The sequence below is a fragment of the Poecilia formosa genome, unplaced genomic scaffold (assembly GCF_000485575.1).
Source record: "Poecilia formosa unplaced genomic scaffold, Poecilia_formosa-5.1.2 Scaffold81, whole genome shotgun sequence".
Lineage (NCBI taxonomy): Eukaryota > Metazoa > Chordata > Actinopteri > Cyprinodontiformes > Poeciliidae > Poecilia > Poecilia formosa.
The window spans coordinates 473,789-496,708 of record NW_006800020.1 but is presented as its reverse complement, the minus strand read 5'-3'; the positions used below and the strand labels follow the sequence as shown (position 1 = coordinate 496,708).

The 22,920-nt window shown below is 37.0% G+C and overlaps 2 protein-coding genes across 3 annotated transcripts; both read right to left on the bottom strand.

The window, feature by feature from the left end:
- Positions 1 to 301: 301 nt before the first annotated feature.
- Positions 302 to 10,274, bottom strand: LOC103141222 (annexin A2-like). The gene is made up of 14 exons (XM_007556763.2): positions 10,262 to 10,274; positions 5,160 to 5,229; positions 4,505 to 4,562; positions 4,289 to 4,379; positions 3,317 to 3,411; positions 3,089 to 3,202; positions 2,652 to 2,742; positions 2,458 to 2,537; positions 2,288 to 2,347; positions 1,377 to 1,470; positions 1,187 to 1,282; positions 994 to 1,052; positions 630 to 752; positions 302 to 547 (listed from the first exon to the last, which is right to left on the bottom strand). Exons 3-14 carry the CDS (start codon positions 4,550 to 4,552, stop codon positions 488 to 490), a joined length of 1,011 nt encoding a protein of 336 aa, XP_007556825.1. The 5' UTR covers positions 4,553 to 4,562; positions 5,160 to 5,229; positions 10,262 to 10,274; the 3' UTR covers positions 302 to 487.
- ice2 (interactor of little elongator complex ELL subunit 2) lies at positions 5,451 to 15,310 on the bottom strand. Of its 2 annotated transcripts, XM_016673752.1 has the most exons (16): positions 15,177 to 15,310; positions 14,100 to 14,201; positions 13,651 to 13,969; positions 13,433 to 13,552; positions 12,720 to 12,854; positions 12,450 to 12,566; positions 12,029 to 12,188; positions 11,181 to 11,362; positions 10,288 to 11,098; positions 10,030 to 10,199; positions 9,459 to 9,588; positions 8,500 to 8,584; positions 7,411 to 7,461; positions 6,704 to 6,947; positions 6,398 to 6,467; positions 6,131 to 6,216 (listed from the first exon to the last, which is right to left on the bottom strand). In XM_016673752.1, exons 1-15 carry the CDS (start codon positions 15,188 to 15,190, stop codon positions 6,453 to 6,455), a joined length of 2,655 nt encoding a protein of 884 aa, XP_016529238.1. In that variant the 5' UTR covers positions 15,191 to 15,310; the 3' UTR covers positions 6,131 to 6,216; positions 6,398 to 6,452. The 2 variants fall into 2 exon arrangements, with proteins under 2 accessions (XP_007556824.1, XP_016529238.1); XM_007556762.2 differs by lacking the exons at positions 6,131 to 6,216; positions 6,398 to 6,467 and adding an exon at positions 5,451 to 5,787.
- Positions 15,311 to 22,920: the final 7,610 nt, after the last annotated feature.

The following is a 22,920-nucleotide window of genomic DNA, read 5'->3' as shown; positions in this document are numbered from 1 at the left end:
TTAAACTCGTAGTTTAAATTTAGTCATCTTAAGCTCATCTGATGAAAAGTTAACAGTTTACATCAGTTTTGACTTAAATTATATTATATGATTCAAACGGATGCATGGATTAAAACCAAACATGCAATTTATGGTCAAATATTTCCTGCCAGCCTCTAAATCTCTGCATTTCTTCTGCAGATATTCAGACAGGAAGCGAGGGACTTGACACAGGAACATTTCTTTTGTGCAACTTTACCGCCCTCTGATGGTAAAATATGAAAACAGCATGTTAGGACGAAAGAAAACAAAGAGTCAGTAGTCCAGAAAAGAAAATGTATTAATGATCTGGTATAACAATCATAAATAGCAGATTTTTTTTAAGTTCTAATTTTTATTTTCCTTCTTCACTACCATACTTCTAAGTCTGTGCTGTAATGTGCAGTTGTCGGCCCATATTTCCAGTACAAAGAGATTGGAAAACCCTTTGGATATCGAAAGACTGTTATTACTGGTCTGGTCCGCAGAGGCTGAGCATTGCCTTCTGGTAGTCTCCTTTGGTATGTTCCTGTAGAGGGGGAAAAGAAAGATAAAGGGACGAGCAGGGTGATAGAAAATGCTTCACAGTTAATCAGTAAGAGGTTGCTTACAGTGATAGTCTGCTGCAGGGACTGCCCGAAGGTGCCCTTGTATTCAGAACAAATCTTTTTCAGGTCCACCTCACAGCGGGACACAATAATCCTGGTCACAATCTTCTCTTTGGCTCCTTTTCCCTAAGCAGAGGAGAACGAGTCAGCATTAAACTTGTCCATACTTTTGACTTAAAATACAGTAGCTGATGTAAGACCGGTGCAACAAATTTTTGCCAACTTTGACTTCTTTTGTCTTTCTGCAGAACATTTTGACTGTAACAAAGTACATTTTTTTAAAAATAAATAATTGCTAGAAGTAAAAAATAGTCCATTTGTAAGAAGGAGAAAAGGGGCAAAAAAAACAAAACAACTTTGCACATACCTTCATGGCTTCATTCAGCTTTTTAGCAAAATAAAGCTGCTTGTTTTCAAAGCACTGAACTGGAAAAGCAACACAAACAGATTAAATCCACAGTTCTGTGTGTTGGAAGCAACAACTTGTTTTCTTTTGTGATATTGTAATGGCTTTAACAACACATAATCTAGAGGATTATGAAAGAAAAGATTAAGAGTACCTAGCACAAGAAACGACTTCTGCAAATCTCCTTTAACTTCCTTCACAATACTCTCCTGCATGTCATAGGGGCTGTAACTCTTGTACTTGTCAAATACTGAAAGAGAGAGAAAAAAAAAAAAACGGTTATACATATTTGACTTTAGAGAACCAATCTACTTCAGAGAACCAGAAATCAGGTAAGTGGTTACCTTTGCGCAGGTGGGGGACGCTCCTCTGAGACATAATGGAGATCCAGGTGTTGACATCGGTTCCTTTTATTTTCACTCCAGCATCATAAAGAGCCTGATTAGGGAGAACCACTTCATTACACTGCTTGCGACTTACTGTATCGTTTTTGGGGACACACCAATTTGTCACGCTAATCTCTCAGGGATCTGCGTCGCTGCAGTAGATTTGCAGTGTTGCGATCAGAAGCAAAATGGAAATACAGTCAAATATATTCAAATATAGTCACACAAGAATGGCATAAATGATGGCATGATCAGAATTAAATGAACTCACTGTTCATTTAATTCAAAATGACTGAGTTGCTGCAGGTGTTTTACACCTAAATGCCTAAAGTACCTTGTATCTATAAAGTACCTACATACTTAAATCACAGCATATATGTTTATTACTTTTATGTTATTCATGAGTTTTTACAATATTTTTAAAAATGCTCAAATCTCAAATAATTAAATTGTAAGCTACTTTTAAAGATTCCATAGTACTCCATCTCCATTTAAATTGGTTCTTCTCCCCTGTTTTATAAAATATGGCTGATTCTGAACACCAATCCAACCAAAAATAATTTTTAAAAACTTCCTGCTGGTAAAAATATCAGGGGTAAAAATCACCAACAATCCCACCGATGTCCCCATGTAACTGTTGTGATAAAACTTTATGATATAGTCCGTGAAACCATATCATGTCAATGATGTACCAGTATGAATCTCAATTTTCTAGTAGTAAATTTTTCTAGAATAAGACGTGCAGATGTCATTTTAAAGTTTACTTAAAGCGATAACTTTTGTTCTATTCTAAAACAGAAGAAGGTAAAATTATTTAATTTATCTCCATACATCAAAACTAACACACATAACACCAATTGAAAACTTACTCTGGCATCTGTATCTATCTTTTCATAGTCTACAATAGCACTGGGTTCGTCTCTCTTCGTCTGTGCAGAAATGGAAAAAAAACAAAAACAAAAACAAAAAAAAAACAAGACTTTTATTAGTTCCACCTGAATTGCGTCCAAAATGACAAAAATGCGTACTTTTCACTCACGTCCACCAGAGCCAAAAGCAGCTTAGCAAAGTTTCCAGAGGTATCTCCTGCCACATCTTTTGCCAAATCTTTCTTGAATACTATAAAACAAAATCTGAGTTATTTTTGGCATTAATATCCATGTCTAAGATGTAAATCTCCAAATCACTGAACAACAGCTGTTTTCTAGAAAAGCAGAGACATTTTGAACTCACAATCACTGTAGACTTTCTTGATTTCAACCAACTCATCATTGCTGCGTGAGCACAAGATCTCAATCAGAGTTTCCTCATCTGTTCCTAAACCCTAAAAAAAAACAAAAAAAAAAAACAGACAGAAGTTCTCACATTAATCACCTTGGCTTTATAAAGTCATGTTGGCAATTTCAATTCTGTGCGATTCTTAAAAAATATAATACATTCACCAATTTCCCAATGGAACATATGGTTGTGAGAAGGTGAGAGTCATAGTTTTATTGAAACATGATCTGTTTTTCTAATCAGAACCCAGTTTAAAACTGGAGGTGCAGTTGAGGGTTGGCGGGATATCCACCTCCACACTTCAACTCTTCTACAGAAAACCAAAACATATGATGGCATTTGGCCACTAGAGGGCAGCAGAAATCTTCAATGATCGAATTCAGGCCGTTTACCTTGATGGATCCTCTGATCTCTGAGGCGTCATACTGGGATGTGCTCTTCATCAGTCCGAGGATGACAGTTTCCAGACTGCCAGACAATGCTGCTTTCAGAGCTGTGATCATGTCCTGGAAACATAATGACGCCGTCACTTTAATCCCAATGTGTCCCGCAGGGTTACACAAAAAGGAAACGCAAGGGCTTTAAAGCAAGCTTTGATTTTGTGCCTGAACCTACTGTACCTTTTTCGCTCTTTTTTCATAAGCGAAAGCAATTTCTCTCCTTTGAGAGTAAGATCTTTTTGTTAGGACATCGATGATGGTCTGCTCATCCACTCCTGAGAAAAAGAAATACAACACCTGAAATACAAAATCAACTTTGATGCACAAAATCTGCAGAGTTCTGAGGAACCCGCTCAGCTCTTCTTCGGATACCACTCATTGACAGATAAAATTCAGTTTTGAATGTCATCTGTTGTGGTTTTGACGTGTTCTGGGAAGGTAGAACTTTTTTCTGACTTAAAAAGTTCAAAACATTTTATGTCATTGTCAGAGTCTGAAGTTGTTTTATATTTTGCCTAGCAGAGAGGAACAGATTGTACACAGTCTGCAAGGAAACAGCTGTGAGTCTTGCTGGGTGATTCATTCAACTTTTCCATGTGAAGATCAACAAAAATGGAATATGTTTGGCCACCATCCCACTTTTATTCTGATCGGTCCTCTGTAATCCATTAACCATTTCTGGTAAATCAATCTGCAATATGCATTTTAAACTTAATTAACTTAAAATGATTAACAGCCATTTTGACAATTAGTAATTTTATCTTACAGTGTTAGGTTGTTTGTTCATTTGTTCATTTCCTGACTAAGATGGTTTGACTCTTGGTCAAACTTTAGACATTAGGACAGTTTTATTTTTTCTTCAAAATTATAGGGAATACCTACAGGAAGGCTACAGGGCCTCACTACTGATGTGTGTAATTTGATGTAAAAAAAAAAATATAGTTTTCTCTCTTACATGTATAACATTGTAATAGAACAGACAGGCTGTTAAAGATAACTCTGATTCAGCAGACAGAGGAAGCCCTGCCAGCTATGAGGCACAGATGAGGAGGAGTTTCCAGTGTGGCCACACTGAAGCTGACTCAAGTACCGACAAATCCTCTGTAAGAGAGACAAAACCATCACACAGTCACACAAAGAGCTGCGTCCTACCTTTGGTTTTGATTGCAGTCTCTATTCTGGCAGCATCTCTGTCTGGGTCAAAGTCCCGAACGGGTACCACAGTGGGGTACAGAGGTTCATGCTGCAATACAAAGCAAATCAATTTGTAAATAATGCAACTGCTGCTTGAAAATAAAGAATCTGATCTGTGTAAAAAAAACAAAACAAAAAAAAGTTGTAATTGTCAAGACAAAAGTTTGACATTACCGCAACATTGAGAGACAGCTGTCCCAGAAACTCTGAAACCAAAGCCATGTTGAGTTTTCTGAAAAAGAGACAAAAGCCGGAGCTGAAATTCCTCTCTAATCTTCTTGCTGACTTGTTTGGCTTTACAAAACAAGAGGGCATGTTTACTTAGACTGAAGATAAAATTGTCTGAGCTGAAAGAAATGCCTTCTCAGCAGAGGCACAATGACTCTAAATATGTTTGTTAAGAATTACATTATTATTATTATTATTATTATTTTAACTTTCCACCTGGATCACATATGGAATATTTTCTACCAACAGTGTGGTTGGTGGCTATTTAAAGTCTCTGCTGCTCCACGTTACGCTTTCATTACAACAGCTCCAAAGTGGACACACCCTGGAAATAATGCTTCTGAACTTAACTGAGGGATAATAAATTGATACTGCTCACACACACCCACACACACACACACACACAAAAGCTACTTCTAGAACTGAATCCAAACAGAGCAAATCACGAGACTCATGCCAGCCAAGTGGAAGTTATGTGAAAAATCATGTCCTTCCAAGTGTCTTTGGAAGTTGAAAAACCTCTTAAGCTTTCAGCTGTTTAAAGTTAGATTAAATATGTGAGGTTATTTGACGCCAAGAAGCAATGTCGTTGCAGAATTACCTTTCTTGTAGATGTTGAGATGATGCAGAGATTTGTCCCTGGAAGGTTTAGGCAGAATGGAGCGTGAAAGCTGAACTTTTGTGGCAAAGATTGCTTCAATCCCCTCCCTGTACTATGACCTCATGACTCCACCCTGTTCCCCTGTTGGAACAAGTAAGGCCTTCAAGCTCTGCAACTTTCCAACATTAAACCAGCGCGCTCAGGTCTGCCCGTTCGGGAGGCTCTCTCTTTAATTTGGATAACCCACACGCTGCCAGCGTCCGCATTAGAAAGAAAATGATCCATGACATTGTGCAGCATGAACATTCGTGTTTATTTTGATTCTGGTTTTACAAAACATTAGTTTTAAACAAAGCACATAAAACATGTCAGCAAATGTAATAGATTTATTTAAAATTACAATGACGGTGTTCTGGTATTGCCATCATTGTTAAAACGCTTAAAGCAGTAACACTGGTCCGGAATAACCTGAGCAAGAAATGGAAGGATTTGGCTTTTAAACAGACTTCTCAACAAGTTTTTTTATGTATTTTTTACGTCTGGCTGAACGTTTGGTTTGTTTGTTCTTCTGGACGTTCGGGTTCTTCTTCTGCCCACCTCTGAGGTTGTAATTTCCATCTTTTGCTGCCTGAAAGGGATGGGGAAATAGAATGCAATAAACAGTTTTAGCAAATTAATTCTCAAAAAAAGAAAAAGAAAAGCAAACAAAAAACAAAAAAAAATATCTTTGTTGTCTGCAATAACAATCACTGCTCGAATAAAAGTATTCTCTCTGTCTAACAAGCCCGGTCTGATAAGATAACAGCCAAGAACCTTTTTCAAACTACCAGAAAGAAACAGGATTTTACTTTTTGTGTTTCTCTAGTTTCTTGAACTGACTTACCAAGTGTGATCTTTGAGTTGAAAGAATTCTCAACAAGTTTGGTCTCTTTTTTTTTTTTTTTTTTTTTTGACAGATGGGGATGCCTCACTCAAATAGCCCTTTATTATGTTGACGTTTCAAAACATTACACCTCTTTACACCTCTAGAAACCTTTATGCATTCAACTGGGACTTTCTGCAATAGAGCAACATAAGAAGAGCATAACATTAATGCTGAGGGAAACCAATACAAGGTTCTACAATTTGTTTTTTTGTTTTTTACAAAAAAAAACTACATGTCCAACATCACTACATGTTCTCTGTTCTATGTTATGCGAGATGTTCTGAGACAGGACAGTATTTTATTCTAACCTAACCTTGGTTTATCCATGACATGTTCCTTGGTCTTTACAATATCTTTGATGTTCTCTGTCAAACCTCTGAGGTCTGCACAGAACAATTCCATTTATACTGAGATTAAATCACATAGTCTGTTTACCGATACAATAATTATTGTATTTTTATTTGTAAAAAAAAAAAAAAAAAAAAAAAAACATTCTTTGTTCCCCTCATACTTATGTACTACATTATATAGAGCTATCCTATACTAAAATCCCAAAGAAGAGGATTTTTCCTCCAACATTTTTTTTTTTTTTTTTGTGGAAATTTAACTGATTACGCACCTTTTGAAAGGTATTTGGAGGAAAAGTACAGGGAACTCGGCCGTGTTGCTGGTGGAAAGGAAGGACCACAGCCGGATCAATGGGTATCCAAGGCACAATACCCAACTTTGGTGGCTGAGGAACAGAGCCGTGGTTCTGCTGCAGGTTGTAAGCTCCTCGACTCACTTTTTCACCTCCTGCTTTCAGCAGAGTGACAAACGCCTCTCCAGTTTTGTGAACGATCAAGTACTGACCTTCGTCCAACCTGACAAACAAACAGAGGTCGGTGTAGTTTAGACAGGGCTTTCACAGAGAAACATGTTGTGACCTTGCACAGATTTCTTATTTTGCTTCGTTTCTGGGCTGAGTGATGATGGGAACGTACGGCGCCTAAAGAAAGCAGCGGGTTGAGCAACCCATTGTGAAACAAACACAAGGAGGGCTAAGAATAATGCCATAAGTTCTCCCTGAGGCTGAAAGGATGATTGTGGGAATATTTCAGCAGTTTGAACAGAGAACCAGTGTTGTTCAGGAGTCTTGAATAATGACTAATTTCTTCGCTGCTTGCTTCTAAGGGGCCAAGGCTTCTTGGTTTAAAGTTTTTGCTTGGTTTTATATGTGCAAAGTCATTTTAATTTGCAACTCAGAATAGTGCAACAGGTTTAAACATTTGCATTCAAATTTGCTACTAATCTACAATTTAAACCAAGGTGAGGGAAATAACTTACCCAGTTAGCTTTTTCAGTAGGTGGTGCAGAATATTCAGAGACTTGGAAGGCCTGTGAACAGAAAATAAATTACCATTTCTTTCCTCTGTATAATTTAGGCTTGGATAGCAATTTCAACGCTGAGATGACAAACTCAAGAGCATGACAGCTGCATGTGATGCTAACTGTGATTCCACCAAAAGCTGCAGGTCAATGCTCTGCAGCCTAATTACTCAACACAGCAGTGTCACAATCATCATCAATGTGGCAACAGAGAAAGAGAAGCACATCCCACACACTGCTGCCTGTAGCATTTCCTGACAAGTTCTCTGACAAATTTAGTCACACCTTAGACTGTACTGTAAGAGAGCAAACATGTAGTGGTGTAACGCAACATAAATCCTACTGATTGTAGTTTAGAGTGTAAAAGCATAACGAGAACTAAATTGGGTTGTAACAGTTAAACTAAGACAGTTTCCAAAAGACCAGCAGCAATTTTATCATCACAAGGCATTCCTTGTTCTATACGTTCCACGATCAAAATACCATTACTGTTATGTTGGTCAGTGTTTTCAAGTAGCGAGTACAGATGAGAAAACTCTTTTTTTGTTTGTTTTTTTTAACACAGGCAAAAGACAAAGTGCAGCTCCATTCATCATAATCCAGTAGGATTACAACTTCTATGAATCATTTCACAGTTTATACAGAGATTTATACAAGAATCCACAATCATTGCTTGATTTTGTCACATTAGAACCACAAACTTTCTTGACTTTTCATTGTTTCTCAAGTCCTGGTCCTGAGTGCCCTCCGTCAGTCAGAATGCCCATGAGAAAAACTAAGTGAACAGGTATGGACTATATGGAAGATTTTACTATACGAATGTTGAATATTAGGGCAAACCCCAGACATCCGCAGGCCCCCCCCAGAGTATGGTGGCCTCAAGAGGACAATCACAGGTACAACCCCTCCCCCTCTCCCTCCAAAGAGGAGGGCCCCGTAAGTAAGCGAGTTTCAAAATCTCCACCTCCAGGTTGTAAGTAACGTAATCATTTTGAGTGGATTAGGGGAATCTAATCATGAGCACACATCTGCTGTAAGAACACTCACTTGAACCCACAGGAGATGTTCTGCATCCAGTCGTCAGGCAACTTCCTCAGCAGAGCAACTTTAGATGTGTGTGCATTGATGTGAGCTGCAGGGCCAAAGAGAGAGAATGGAATGGTTACAATGATTGCATATCATTTCTCCATCCCCCTTTTTTCATCAAGCTGACTGCAACTGATGAGCAGTGCTTCTTACCACAACGCTTTCAGTTATGGAGTGTTTATAGAGTCTCCAACCAGGCATTCCCCAAACACAGATGGGGAATGCCACAAGACCTGCCACATGATAAACTAGAACCCGCCCAGCAAAGAAGGAAGCTTTTCCTTAGTCGATTGTGTTGCACAACCTTATTACCAAGTAGATGCTTTCTAATATTCCACTTAGCTGAAATGTTACCACTGTTTTGTCACCGAGTATTTTTATACAATTTAGTGGGTGAACTAATTCTTAAAAACTAATACTTTATTTTTCTTTAGAAAAGAAACCTGTTCCATCTACTAGACAGGTAGCATTACCAGACCATGCCTACATAAGTCAAGACAAGTGAAGAAGAATGGAAGGAGTGATCCCCTTCCTTTTAAGCAACAGGCAAGCAGGATGCTGGCTGAAAATATGCATTAGTACTGCACCTAAACCCCAAAACAACATTCAGCTTAGCTTTGCAAATTCCACCCTTTGTAATTGAAGATATGGTCATAGCTATGGCAACAGAGTAAACTTCACAACTACACAACCACAGCAGCAGAGTGAGTCATCGAATGACTATTCTGCTGGTTTGTGGGAGGATTCGTCTCATGGTTACCAATGGACACGGCGGAGGAGGGAAAACATTTACAAACATTACTTGAGCAATTTTTCCAATACTTATTTTGAAGAAAATAAGTACTAATCCCTCCCCCCAAAAAAATAGGACGATCCCTTGTCTTAGTTTGAGTGTTTTTTTTGTTTTTTTTGTTTTTTACCAATGTAAGGCGCTGTGCTGGAGTGAAGCGACGTCTCCGTCCACAGCTGGCAAGCCTCGCTGTTCGTTAGACGTTCAACACCGTAAGAAAGCTGGTACTCCAACTTGGGTAAAACATGAACTGGCACATGCTGTTAGGAGAGAACACAGAAGATAGTATGGAGCTGCTACCATAAATTTGTTTCTGTATGCGTATGGCAGAAATAAAAAAAAAAAATATCACTATGTATGTTACAAATGTAGTTCTAGCCTGTAATTTCCATTCACAATCCCTGTCAGGTTAACTTTATAGCATAGATAACATTTAACATGAAATCAAATATTTATAAAACACTAAAAAAAAAAAAAACATCAACAGCTTGTCACGTCATCTAACCACTGAAAAATATTCATGCATATTTTGCTTCTACTTCATTTATGTGCTGTTGTGTAGTCTATTAAATAAAATACTGATCAAATAAAAAAAAGTTTATGCTTGTAAAATGAGAAAAAGTAAAACAAAGAAAAAGTTAAAAAAAAACAAAAAAAAAACTTTGGAAACCAAATCTAAAGCTTTGTTATTGTGAACCCACCTGGTTCTGGTTGTTGCCTACTTTTCTTGTATGGGTCAGAGAGACAGAGCTGCGCACCATCACCAGGAGGTCTTGCAGACTGTAAAGCTTGTAAAGCAGATTCCCCTCCACTGGAGCTTCATAGTCTTGTTCATCTTCTGCACAAGCCTGAAGGTTTTCTGAAAGTATTTCTGAGTGGGGTCAACAAAAAGTTGCACGTTATTAAAGTTTCACAAACACAGATTAAACCAACCAAAACCAAAGCAAACCGGCACTAACTTTTGCGCTCTGTAGGACTGATGTTAACAGATGCAAATTCGGGAACAACAGGGCTCTCGGCATCTTCGTTCTGGTGTCTTTCTAAATATGACGACACACACGGTTTAACCAGGGACGTTGTATGAGGGTTGAGCTGGGGCCCCACACAGCGGCTTGGGGACTTAACGGCAGGAGCTGGTTCACTGCCGGACTTGAACATGGCTGTTTGCATGCGCAGGATCTCGCCTAGTTGATCCTCGGGTGCTTTTGTTTGTCTGGTGGTTCGTTTAGACCTTGTATGCTTACAAGGCGGAGAGGAGACCGTTTTTGCAGGGGTGGACTGAACGGAAGATGTAACTGAGGAGTCTGCAGAGCATGTTGTAGTCAAGGGTTCTGACTGATTTGTGGGCAATGCTACTGAAGAACCAGCCTCATCAATGATCAGCTTCTCATCATCTGAATCTGCCGTAAAACCTTCCTCTTTATCACATTTTTGGTCAGAGCCGGACGATTCGGTCTTTTGCAACTCAGGCTCGCTCACCATCAGCTGACTTGTTTCTGTTCTGATATTTTTTTTGTTTTTAGGAGCAGAGTTAATTCCTCCCTGTGAAAAGCTGGTAGCTTTGAGAGTTTCTTTGGAATTGTTTGGCTTGGTCACAGCTGGGGTTCTTGAAGATCCACCGCTTTGACCTTCTTCATCCTGCTGACTCTGTGTTTTTTTTGTCCGTGGCATTTTAGTTGTAGTTTCTCCAAAAGTCTCTAGGTCAGTCAGGTCCACCTCAAAGTCAAGGCCTTTGTTTTCGACAGACACACAACCTCTCACGGAGGCCTCCTAACGATAAGAAGATGATTAAAGAAACGATTACGTATTTCATACTATATCCTGGATCATGCCTGCTTTCTCGTTGGCTTACCTGTGTGAGCTGCTGCTCAGACGCGGGCAGCTCGGTCAATAAATGGAAGACTTTTTTACTTCCATTTGTCACGATGGAGAGCTTCAGACTTTCTTCGTGATAGATGTGACTCCTCTCTCTTATTGTCACTTCACGCTTCAGGAGAGGTGAGTCTATGTACACAGTCTTCCTTTTACCGCTGCCTGGAAAAAGTGTTCAGAGATAAACATTAATCAAATAAACAAAATTTGGTAAGGCAGCCATGTTTCTTTTTTTCCCTCACACATCTTTGGATTAGAATTCAAAATATCATAAACATTTAGCTCACTTTATATTTTAAGTACATTCAAGAATTGCACTGAAAGCCTTTTAGTGGTGATAATGTGTCAGCTTTTACTGGGTAAAATTAACATCTTTCTTTATTCTGCTAGCCTCTTTAACCGTTTTCTTTCTAACTTTTCCTTTAACTACAAGGTATGCAATTAACAAATCTGTAAAGGGAAGCAAACAGAAAGTTTAAAAAAAAGTCCTAAGAAGTCCTGTAAGCCATTTAGAGAACACAGAAAACATGGAATAAGTCACTCTGCTCTTAATGCTTTTTAAATTAACATCTACAAAATTAAATATGTTAGCAAAACACTTAGCAAAGGAAGCACAACATGCTCCTGATGTATAATGTATTTTTTCCCCACACCTTTCATTCTTTACATGAATCTCAGATCACCTCGACATCTCAGTCATATTCAAAATTCGTCTTTACAAGCGTTATTTAGACTATGCTGTACTGTAACAACCATGTTAAATTGGATAAAATAAGAGGGCATTTTGCAGTAACCGTACACACACTGCATCTGAAACATTGAACACACCTTTTCCTGGCGTTATTTTTACCAAAACAGGAAGTTCCCATTGGTCCCCAAAGTCTGGGCCGTGGTTGTCCAGAAGCCTCACCAAGGCGTCTCGCGTCAGACAGACATGAGGTTCATAATAAGCACACAGTTTTTCTGCATTTCCGTCACTGCTGATCCTCTGTGGGGTAAAGCAAGAAGTATTCAAACTAATTTAAATGTTGGTGTTGTAACTCAATGGGCTCTGTGCAACACAAGACGTTTCTTTCAGAAACACCGGTTAGACAAATTAAGACACCAGCACCCTCTGGTGTCTGTTTTGAAGAGTGCAGGAGAGTAAAAGCGGTTACCAACAGACACGCAATCAGGAATTCAATTCCACCAGTAAAACATCTCTGCTTTTTCTAATGCAGCAATTAAAACAAGTGAGACAATTGCTTACAGCATGCTTGTCCTCGGCTTTCTTAGCTGGAGGATTCGCTGATGAAACACTGTGATAATCGGATGCAAGCTGTGCATCAGCAGGCACCATCTTGTGGTCGGTGATATTCACAGTGCCCTGGAGACATAATGGGTGCAAACGTGGAAAGAGACAAAGTTAATCAACACAAGGCTGATTCTGCAGTTCAAAACTTGAAGCGAGAACTTTGTGTAACGAAAGAAGATAATGATACAAGCTAATATTTCTGAGATTAGTTCAGGAATGTATTACCATTGCCAAGAGCTGCTTCTCAAATGTGAGTGCCAGCCCTGGATTAAACGTTCCTCCTGTCAAACTGGTCACTTCATGGATCTGGTAGAACTGAGGAAGTGACTTCACAGACTCTAAACACGCTGTAAAAAACTCCTGAAAAACATTTAGAGTTTCTTTGTGCACTTTTCCGCACAGTATTGATCCCAAGGCTGAATAATAAATCAATATCAATATATATATCGTGATGGACACCTGGTCAATATCAATAGACAATACATATGATGGAATATTCAATATCCAATTCATACAATATTCACTGGACTCTGATTCAGAAGCACACAGCATTCTGGGGGACGAAGGCAAAGGAAAGCCTTTAGCTGCTCAACCTCTCACGGCAAGCTAAGCAAGGTTAGTTGGCATCAACTAACTCACTCTTTTGGTTACCTAGCAACAACTTCTTGAGTAACTTGTACAACAACAGTTTCAGTTTTTGCCACCATGCCCAATAACGTCTTTAAAAAAAAACAGCATTAAGTGAAAACTGAATAAAACAGAAAAGGTCATAACACAAGTTTGGCAGCATTCCAGACATTTAAAACAAAAACTAATCAATAATTATGGATATTGACAATTATTGCTATCAACTAATATGAAACGCTTTGATACGTTTTACAGCCATATTGTCCAGCCCTAACAGATTATAGTAAATACAAGCCTTTACATTCAAGTACCTCTGTGTACTGCATAGCTCCTTGTGTTATGAAGTTGTAGTCCTCAGCACATATTTTAGCAACATCCTGCAGGTACTTCGTGAACTGTACAACTTCATTGTTTATTCGCAATATTAAGTTCTGAAACAGAGTAAATTATAGACAAAAATTATGTGAACGTCAAGACAATAAACAGGTCTGAAGTACCTCTTATATCAGTTCATGAAGAAAGCTTGAACCTTTGGAAGACATCTGCTCTTCGTGTTCATCAAATAACCAACATAAGTTTTCTGATCTTTGGTGGACAGGCTGGATAAGCAGGGATAGGGAAGCCTGGGTTCAGGATAAGCAACATCCATCTCCGTCTCAGTCTTTTTACAGGACGTTCTCTCTCTCTTGCTCTTTTTTGGTTCCACAGAATCACTGCCATCACTGTCACAGCTCTCCCAGGCGGACGCTTGGCTGCCTTTAAACTTTGCAGCATTTTTTCGGGAAGGAGCACTGTGGTCTTCCGCAGACTCCTCACACTCTTGATTTACGTCGGTGTTCTCTGCAGGACTAGAAATAGTTGTGTTAAAAAAGATTAATGGAACACTTGCTGGTTAACTTTACAACAGACAAAAAATAAATAAAAAAAATGCACATGAAGTTGCTTATTAGCATAGTGATTCAGTTTTTGCAAGCAAACCTTTGAAGACAGGCCCAACGTTCTTTGATAGGTGGTGCGAGTGAATGTTTGTCATAAAGGTCTCTGGTGAAGAAAGGACCGTCAGGAGGCGCGTCATCATCCCTGTCATTAAAAGGAAGTTGAAAGTAACATATAATTATTTAACTAATGAAGTAATCAGTAACTCCCTAAATTACTTTAGCTAGAAAACAAACATTTACGAATTTGTGCAATGGAAGAATATTTCTGAATAAGATGAACTACAATCAATGTCAATGTGCATTTTAATAAATTAGAATAAAGCCAAAATTTGATTTCACTTAGTACGTCAAATTATATAAACTCATTGAATAAAGACTCATTACACACAAAGATATATTTAAATAATTTATTTCTGTTAATTGTTGGTTCTTTCACCAGTGTGTGCAAGAGCCGGGTCCTAAAAAGGTGTAAAGTGAAATAGCTTCTTCATAAAGCTTGTTAACACAGGGAAGCATGGATCATAGCTCCAAAATGACCTTGTGGATTGCTGCACTGAATTTGTGGAGTGTGCCATTGACTGCCTGCTGGATAACAGTCAATTCAGCAGTTTTACTCATGTTTGTGTAGGCCATAATATAGCATTATGTAATAAAAACCCTTCAATTCATAAACTATAAGCGACAGAATAACCACTGAATAACTAAGTTAGTGAATGATAAATGTATACTGTAATAATGTTTAATTTTTTTTAATGTACCATAGCATTAAAACGGATACTTCTATTGTTTTATTTGTTATAAATCAAGCCCTGACTTTGTTTTTAAAAGCAGCTTTTTTATGACAATTGTATTGCTAATCAACAATACAAGTTCATCTCTTCACTGAAGAGGATGAGTTTCGTTCTATTCAGTTTAGACCAACGCAGTTCAACTGTCTGTCAAACACATAATGTGTGTGTTGTTAATAACTTTCCCTTTGCCTCTTTCAGTCTCAGGATGTTTGCTCTGGTTTCATACAGCCATAAAAGTACAATATTCAGTGAGTGAGTTCAGCGTGGAGATGAATTCCTCCGACTGTCTCAAAGCCCCGGCGGTACAGACTCATAACGTTACTCACCACACCAGCTCCATTGTTGTCAACCGTTAGGAAAAACAAAGCAGAACCTAACGAAAGTTGGTGTTAGAGCAAGTGAACTTCATCGTTCCCTGAAAACCGTTTGCATTGCAGGCAACCTTCTTTGTCTGTTACAAATATAGTAGCATTGATGTTCTTTGTGTGCATTACTGCCCCCAGTGGACGTAAACAGTAATACACTGTAATATTTTTTTTAACGTTTGCATGATGGCTGCAAGCTTAATATAATATAATATAATATAATATAATATAATATAATATAATATAATATAATATAATATAATATAATATAATATAATATAATATAATATAATATAATATAATATAATATAATATAATATAATATAATATAATACAATACCACCCCATATCATCAAGGTGTCAGTACATCCATTTGGTTCAATAGACCTGGATCTAATGATGGCATGACAATTGCTTCCTGTTGGCTAGATACAATGAACACATTACAACCTGAGTGGTCAGCTGCTCTCCTGTGAAATAAATAAGCAAATAAATAAGCAAACTTGCACTACTACAAACTACCTTTCTTTCTCTCCACTTTGCATAAAAAATGTCTGTGCATACTTCCATATTTTATGTTATTTCATCTAATGTTTATCTACTTATACTTGATGTATGTGCAAGCAGTTAAAATCAAAGTTAAATTCCTTGTTTTTGCACACAGCCAGTGTCAGTGAAGCTGTTTCTAATACATTGTCAAAATCCTTAAGTATATTCAAGCACAGATACATAGCGGCTCTCAGAATTGCATGCATTCCTTCATCATATAACAAACGAAAAGTCAGGAAAAATCCTAGCAGGACAGCTGAGCTTTATGTAAGATTCATGAAATTCATTATAATTTATGGTAGCTGTGAACTCAAAAAGACTGAATACAGAAATCAGGAGGTGAAAAGAATTGGATTAAGGGTTTTCACACTTGTACAGCAAGGTTAGTACACATTTTTTAAATTATGTCATCCCTCCTAACAGATGTAGTTATTTTTCTGCTAAATTGTGTAAAATAATTCTCATGCTATATGGATAAAGTTAGAAATTATTTACTAGAGTCTCCATTATGATTTGTAGACTTTTCACAGTATGTGGGCAAACCTATTATGATTTATTCTCCAGTATTTGGCATCCTTAACCATAATAATGTCAGCTTCCTCTCCAGAATGTCCCTTGTGCTACAAACAGCCTGAAATACAAGATGCGGGAGCAAGAGTTTAACACAAGTAGTCTTTTTTTTTTTTTGCACCAAGTTATTGATGATGACATTCTTACACCTAGTCTAAAGGAGATAACATCAATAGTCTACATATGGAAGAAGTTCAAATTATGCAAATTATTCCACAACTTTATCACACTGCTGTTCACCAAGCCTCATCAAGATCTCTAATGCATAACATGGTAAAAAAGTGATAAAAAATTTATATTCCTTGCAGGGAAATTGAGTCATTCATTAAAATAGAATATTTTTTGCTTCAAGCTTACAACTGCAGGAGTTCAGCCTTGTGTGCAGAAAATGGTATGTGAGGTTTTTGCAGTTGATTTTTGCTCAGTATCACAAGGTGCTAGAAACACTGAGAAGAAAGAAATATTTCAGACCTTGGGGTTTAGCTGATTAGGTCATGCAAATGGTACATACATTTAAATTAACATGAATGAAAAGTTCATTTCAGTAATTCAAAATGCAACATTGATATTTATATAGATGTATGATGCACAGAGCGATATATTTCAGTCATTTATTTATGTTGATTACATCTAACTCCAAACGTCTAAACACAAACAGTTCTAACCCTATATTGTAGAGGAGTCTGTGTGTGGTGGATCTTGAAGCACTGACTCAACCCAGAGTCAGTGTTATGCAAGTCTCCCCCTCTCCCAACTCTTAAATGTTTGTCTTGATTCTTTTTTTTTTTTGCAGCCCTTTAAAGGCGGTGGTCCTGGTCACTTGTTCACTTTCTTTTTTCCACCCATTTTTCTCCACTTATCTTTCCATTAATACACATGGATACAGCAGTGAATACAGTCTATGAACAAACTAGGAAACAGCAGTCTAAGCAAGTTTCTGTAATTTTTTTCTTCTATTTTACTTTCCATTAAGTGGTCAAACAACCAGTGTCTTCAGCAATTATTGTTTTTCCTTCGATTTGACTTTCAGGAAATATTATTGGATACGACAATCTGAACAGCCAGCTGTATAACCTTTTTCAATAGTCTTTCAGAATAGAGCTACTCCTCATGTTCAATGCAGTACACAGCCACCTGTGTTTTCTTCTCTTTTCGACAGAAAACATTTTCTTTTCATTAAGCTTTCCATTGAACAGTGTATTTTGTAATGAACATGTTTTCCTTCCACTTAACTTTCAGTAAATGTATGCATTATTTCATGAGAGGGAATAAACTCTTGAAATAATTCACTCTGTGTAAATGTATTTTAAGTTCTTTTCCTTGAAATGAATTACTCAAATGAACATTTCAATATCCAAACTTTTATGGAGATGTAGAGGTATATTTCCATATTTATTAATAAATTCATGAAAATTCTAAAAGTGTCTGGGACTGAAAAGTAAGTGTTGTGTTATTGTAGGTGGTGGTAGAAATCTTTAGGCTGATTTAATTTTTTATGTGAGCAGAACGAAGGGCAGGCAAAGTGAGACAGATGAACAATCAGAGAAAAACGAAGCCCATTACAAGCGGTAAATTTTATTATGGGATAACAGCACATAAAGCACATCTAAAATCGATGTGTCCAATGCACTTTTAATAAAGGTAATATTAAAGGTACAGTTTCTAAGTACAATATAACAACATTCATATTAGAATGAAAAGTATTTAAAAGACAACATTAAATTTCTTATTCTTCTTTACAGATGTATTTACAAAATGAATCAAAATACTTATTTTCATATTTAAGAATCAGACAAGAAGGAGCAAAACTACATTTGTGAATTAGACTACCTGCTAAAGAGAGTTCAAAAGAGCTGGATAAAAAGGTTCATGATCAACCGTCGCCATTTAAGATCAGTAGCAAATGTGTGACTTAGAAATCTGTGTCAAACACACACTAGTTTGGGCCTTTTTTTTTTTTTTTTTAAATTACTTTGCAAGGAAAAGAAGCATCGAACACCGCTCCACCCAACCTTCATGTGTGGAGTTAACCCAAATCGACTCAGCTCACAATGAACATAGAACATTAAAAGGAACCAGATGTGCTGTATGCTTGTTTTACAAACACGTACTAATACAGAATTTACAATGTATTAGCAAATCTTCTGTTTGCAGTGATGAAAAAAAAGATTACACCACAAGCAGAAAATGTAGAAATGTCAAATTATTACAACAACAAAAAAATTCAAAGAAAAAAAGAAAATGTGCAAGTGATCATTTCGGGTAATAACTTATCTGCAAGCTTTTATTGACCATTTGAGATCAATATAAAAACAAACTTCCAAGACCTTCTGAAATCAAGGTGAGAGGGATGACATCTATACATAAAACCCTTTCAACATAATGCACCAAAAAATGTCAAAACACATGAAGACAAAAAAAAAAGAACATTTTTAAACAAGTGGGGGTGAGATTTTCTCCTTATGTAAAAAATACATTGTCAACATCAGTACACGTTTGGAAAATAAAAAAAGGACAATCAAAACCATGTATGCATTTCGTTACACCGAGAGGCACTCAGTGTGATACTTTGTTTATTATTGCGAGCATTTTCTTAGTGATTTTGCTACAGAGAAGAAGAAAAAAGCCGACTTTGTCATCAGATGGCAAATCCTTTCATGTCAGGTTTTTAAACACTTTATGTGAGGCAGTAATAATAATAATAATAATAATAATAAAAATATGTCACTGGTCTGAATACCCTTTCAGGGCCATTGAAACATACAGAAACCCGAGCACCACAATCCCACGTCAAGTAAGGGACGATGCAGACACACGAGGTAAAATAGTTAACTTCTTAAAGACCTGACGAGCTACAGCCTCAGTGAGTGGTTTTTCTTACAATCGGGAAAGAGAAAGAAAAAAATATATATACTGCTGTTTCGGTTTGAAAATCAGGATTTCTCCACAAAAAATCCAGAAAAGCGACCTTAAATAGTTTTTAAAATGAGCAGATTCTAGTTTTGCTATAAGCCAGAAGGAAATAAGTGCAATATCCCAGAGCTAGCACACTGATACAGGTGCTGTCTGGGTACTTCTTTTTCTCTTTTACCACTATCATTTTTATTATCATCATTATAATTCGTTGAGTCCTAATATCAATAATACATTAATAGGCAATAAAATTATTGAACTAATAGGGTGGCCAGGCTTAGGAATCAATACTTGGTTCACAAAATTAAGTTACCTAGCACCACACGTTAGGGCAACACAAAATAAATGTCAGCACACCCCTATCTCTATCAAACTAATCCTAAAGGAGGGAAGCAAAGTAGAAACAGCTTCATCGTACAATATGATGCAATCGATAAACAGATAAATATTTTCACTGGGTAGGCCTTAGTAGCAGTATTTTCCTCTTACCTATACAGACAGAAGTTACAAAGCTACCTTTATACATGTGATCCATAAGAATAATAATATTAAATATGATGAATAAAAACAGCCAAGAATGAGGGAGAGAGTGAGAAAAGGAACACATACAGTAATACAGGCCATGTCAAGTTCTATGTTCTCCACCTGGGAACCGAACCGGTCAAATATACAAATGAGACGTCCACAAAAATCGACACAAAAAAAAAAAAAGAGAAAAGAAAAAAAGAATTGTGATAAATAAAAGGGTGTATTTACATGCAGATGCACAAAAGAATGAGAAATAATACACCAACATATATTATTGCTTGACATTCAATTATGGCTAAAGGTTGCGTCTTTTCTTTTATCTTTTTGTTTTTGTTTTTTTTGTTTTTTTTTGCTTTTTAAGCTATTGTCCTTAAACAGAATTTTAATCTTAAAATTCCTATCACCTGTGCTTTGGAAGATGAGTTTAATAAAAATGCAATGACAGATTCAAAATTCTGGGCTACAGCACATGCTGGCAGCTTTTAAGCGTGACATAACGCCAGCTTTAACAATCTGCGGCCACAGAAGTCTCCAAACTCTGGCATGTTGTTAAAAAAGAAAGGATTTTTTTTCCCTCCCCCATTATGAGCCGACCTGACCAACACAGCAGGAAAAGCATGTTTTTCGAAATGTGGTACTGCTCTTTGTTACCCCCGCAGAATTGTTGTACATTGCTGAATTGCTCAAGGCGTTATGTTATGCTTCTCTTTATTTATTTTTTTTAAATAAAATAAAAACAACAACAAAAAAACCAAAAACTTATACTTAATATGGATGGATCCAGCTCAGCATTTCCAAACCTTTGTCCTTTATTTAAATTCTTTAAAATTAAAACCAAAATGTCCTTATTCACATAACCCTGTTCCTCTGTAATTATTAAAGCCTTGTCTGGGTTCTTTTTTTATTTTTTATTTTAGTCACACATCGTAAGAACAAAACACATACACACACACATACACACACACACGCACATACAGAGACTATTGCTTTTTACAAACAGACAACATAGCAGAGACAGAAGGAACAACACATTTTTACTGTATACTACACAGAGACTAAATAGTACACATAAACTTGGGGGGGGGGAAAAAGAGCAAAAAGGAACAGTGGCGGTTCTTGCATTCATGGTGTCCTGGGCCAATGACTCTCTCTAGTGCCCACAACCCCACCAATTAAAATGCAAGAACTTAACTGAGACTCTGGGATGGGATACAATACAGTGCATTTACATGTATATCTAGTGGTTGTGCGACCCCTTTGAAATGCCACCCTGGGCAACTGCTTATATGGCCACTATCAAAAACCGCCACTGAAACAAGACATAATATTTTAGTCGCAGTTCATAATTGTACCAAAGTAATAGTGTGTTTGATGACTGTTTTCTTTTCTCCTATCACAACCACACAAGCACATCTGAAGACGAAAAAGAAACTGAAGGGATTATTATTACTTCTTGGTACAAAGTGTAAACATACTGGATGGATAGAATTAATAAAAAAAAGGCAGATAACTGCAATGTAGAGACCCGTAATTTCAACACAAGGCATATTGCTCATAATATTTTGTAGAATGCATCACATAGAGCCACTAAGCAGGCTCACCTTTTTGCGCTTTGAGAGTGGCAGACCATAGCTGTGTGAGAGAAAAATACTTGGTAGTTATGCAACTAGAAAATGTGTCGAAAACAAATCATTTCAAAGGAAAGCAGCCAAATCACCATTAAAAAAATAGAAAATAAAAAATTACCCATAGTAGGAACTGCAAAGTTCAGTGTGCTACGTTAAAAACCTGGCCAATCGAGGTACGCCTCAGGCCTTCCCACTCCACCTCCCTGAGCATTCACACCGCATCCTTTCTATGTGCTGTTCTGATCGGGGGCCACAGACATCTTTCACAAACCTGGATTGTCTAGCAGTGCTCCAGACTGGGGGCGGGAGGGGTTGTTTTGCTCGGAGACTGAGGTTAACTAGTCATATAGAGAGGGCTTGTGCATAATATCCAAAGAGAATTGGAACATAAGTACAGGTACAGCAGATCTACTACAACCCAAACACAACCGATTCAGTATTGCATAAGAATATTTTGGTTTTTCTAACAAAGAGGGTAATCATTTGTAAAGACCCTGATGACACCATCTGAAATCAATATTTTTTTTTCTTTTCCGATAGAAAAAAAATGTTTTGTGCTGAAAAAGTGAAGATTGCAAAAGTGATAAGATCATTGTTTTGATTTCTTGGCTGAAAGCTCCATACAGTTAAAACCAAATATTTACATACTACTTATAAAAAAGATTTTTTTATTTCTCTCATTGTCTGACCAGGCTCTATTTTAGGTCAGTTAGGTTAGGATTAGTAAAAGTATTTCTGTTTGTTCACTGTCAGGATAATTAAAGAAAAGTTAAAGAAAAATCTTTAAAGACATGTTCCTAATATTTGGTTTGAAGATGTAAAACTTAGGTCTTTTCCCCTTCCTTTTTATAAACGTTTCACAATAGTTTACTGGAATTTTGGCCCATTCCTCCTGACAGAACTGGAGTAACTGGGTGAGGTTTGCTGGCAGCCTTGCTCACACAAAACCTTTTTAGCTTAGAGATCAGAACTTTGTGATGTCAACCTCAAAACGTTGGCCATTATCCTTGAGCCACTTTGCAACTAATTAGGTGGCATAATTTAAGTCATTGTCCATTTGAAAGACTGATGTCTTGAGATGTTTTAATATTTCCACAAAATGGGAAACTTTTTTTTTTTTTTTTTTTTTAAGTTGCGGCATTCTTGCCCTTATTTTCTTTTCCGTTTGGGTTGGGTTTTTGGCCTTTTTAGGTTTCTTTTTTTTTTTCAAATTAAAGTCCGGTTTTTCTTGGTTAAAAGGTTGATTTTTATTTTAATTTAAGTTTCTTTAACCCCTTGATTGCTTTTTTCTTTTTTTTGTTCTTTGGGAAACCAAAAAAGGGCAATTGCAAATGATTTCAAAACAGGCTGTTTAGTTTGATATAAAGACAGATAATGAGAAAAAACATGCTTGTATCTTTTTAACAAAGTGTAAATATACATCTGGTTTCAACTGTATCTTGAAATGTGAACTCAGTGATCAATTCTTAAATTCTAATTTTAATCGCCTCTTATGGAAACGTCCCTGAAACAAACAA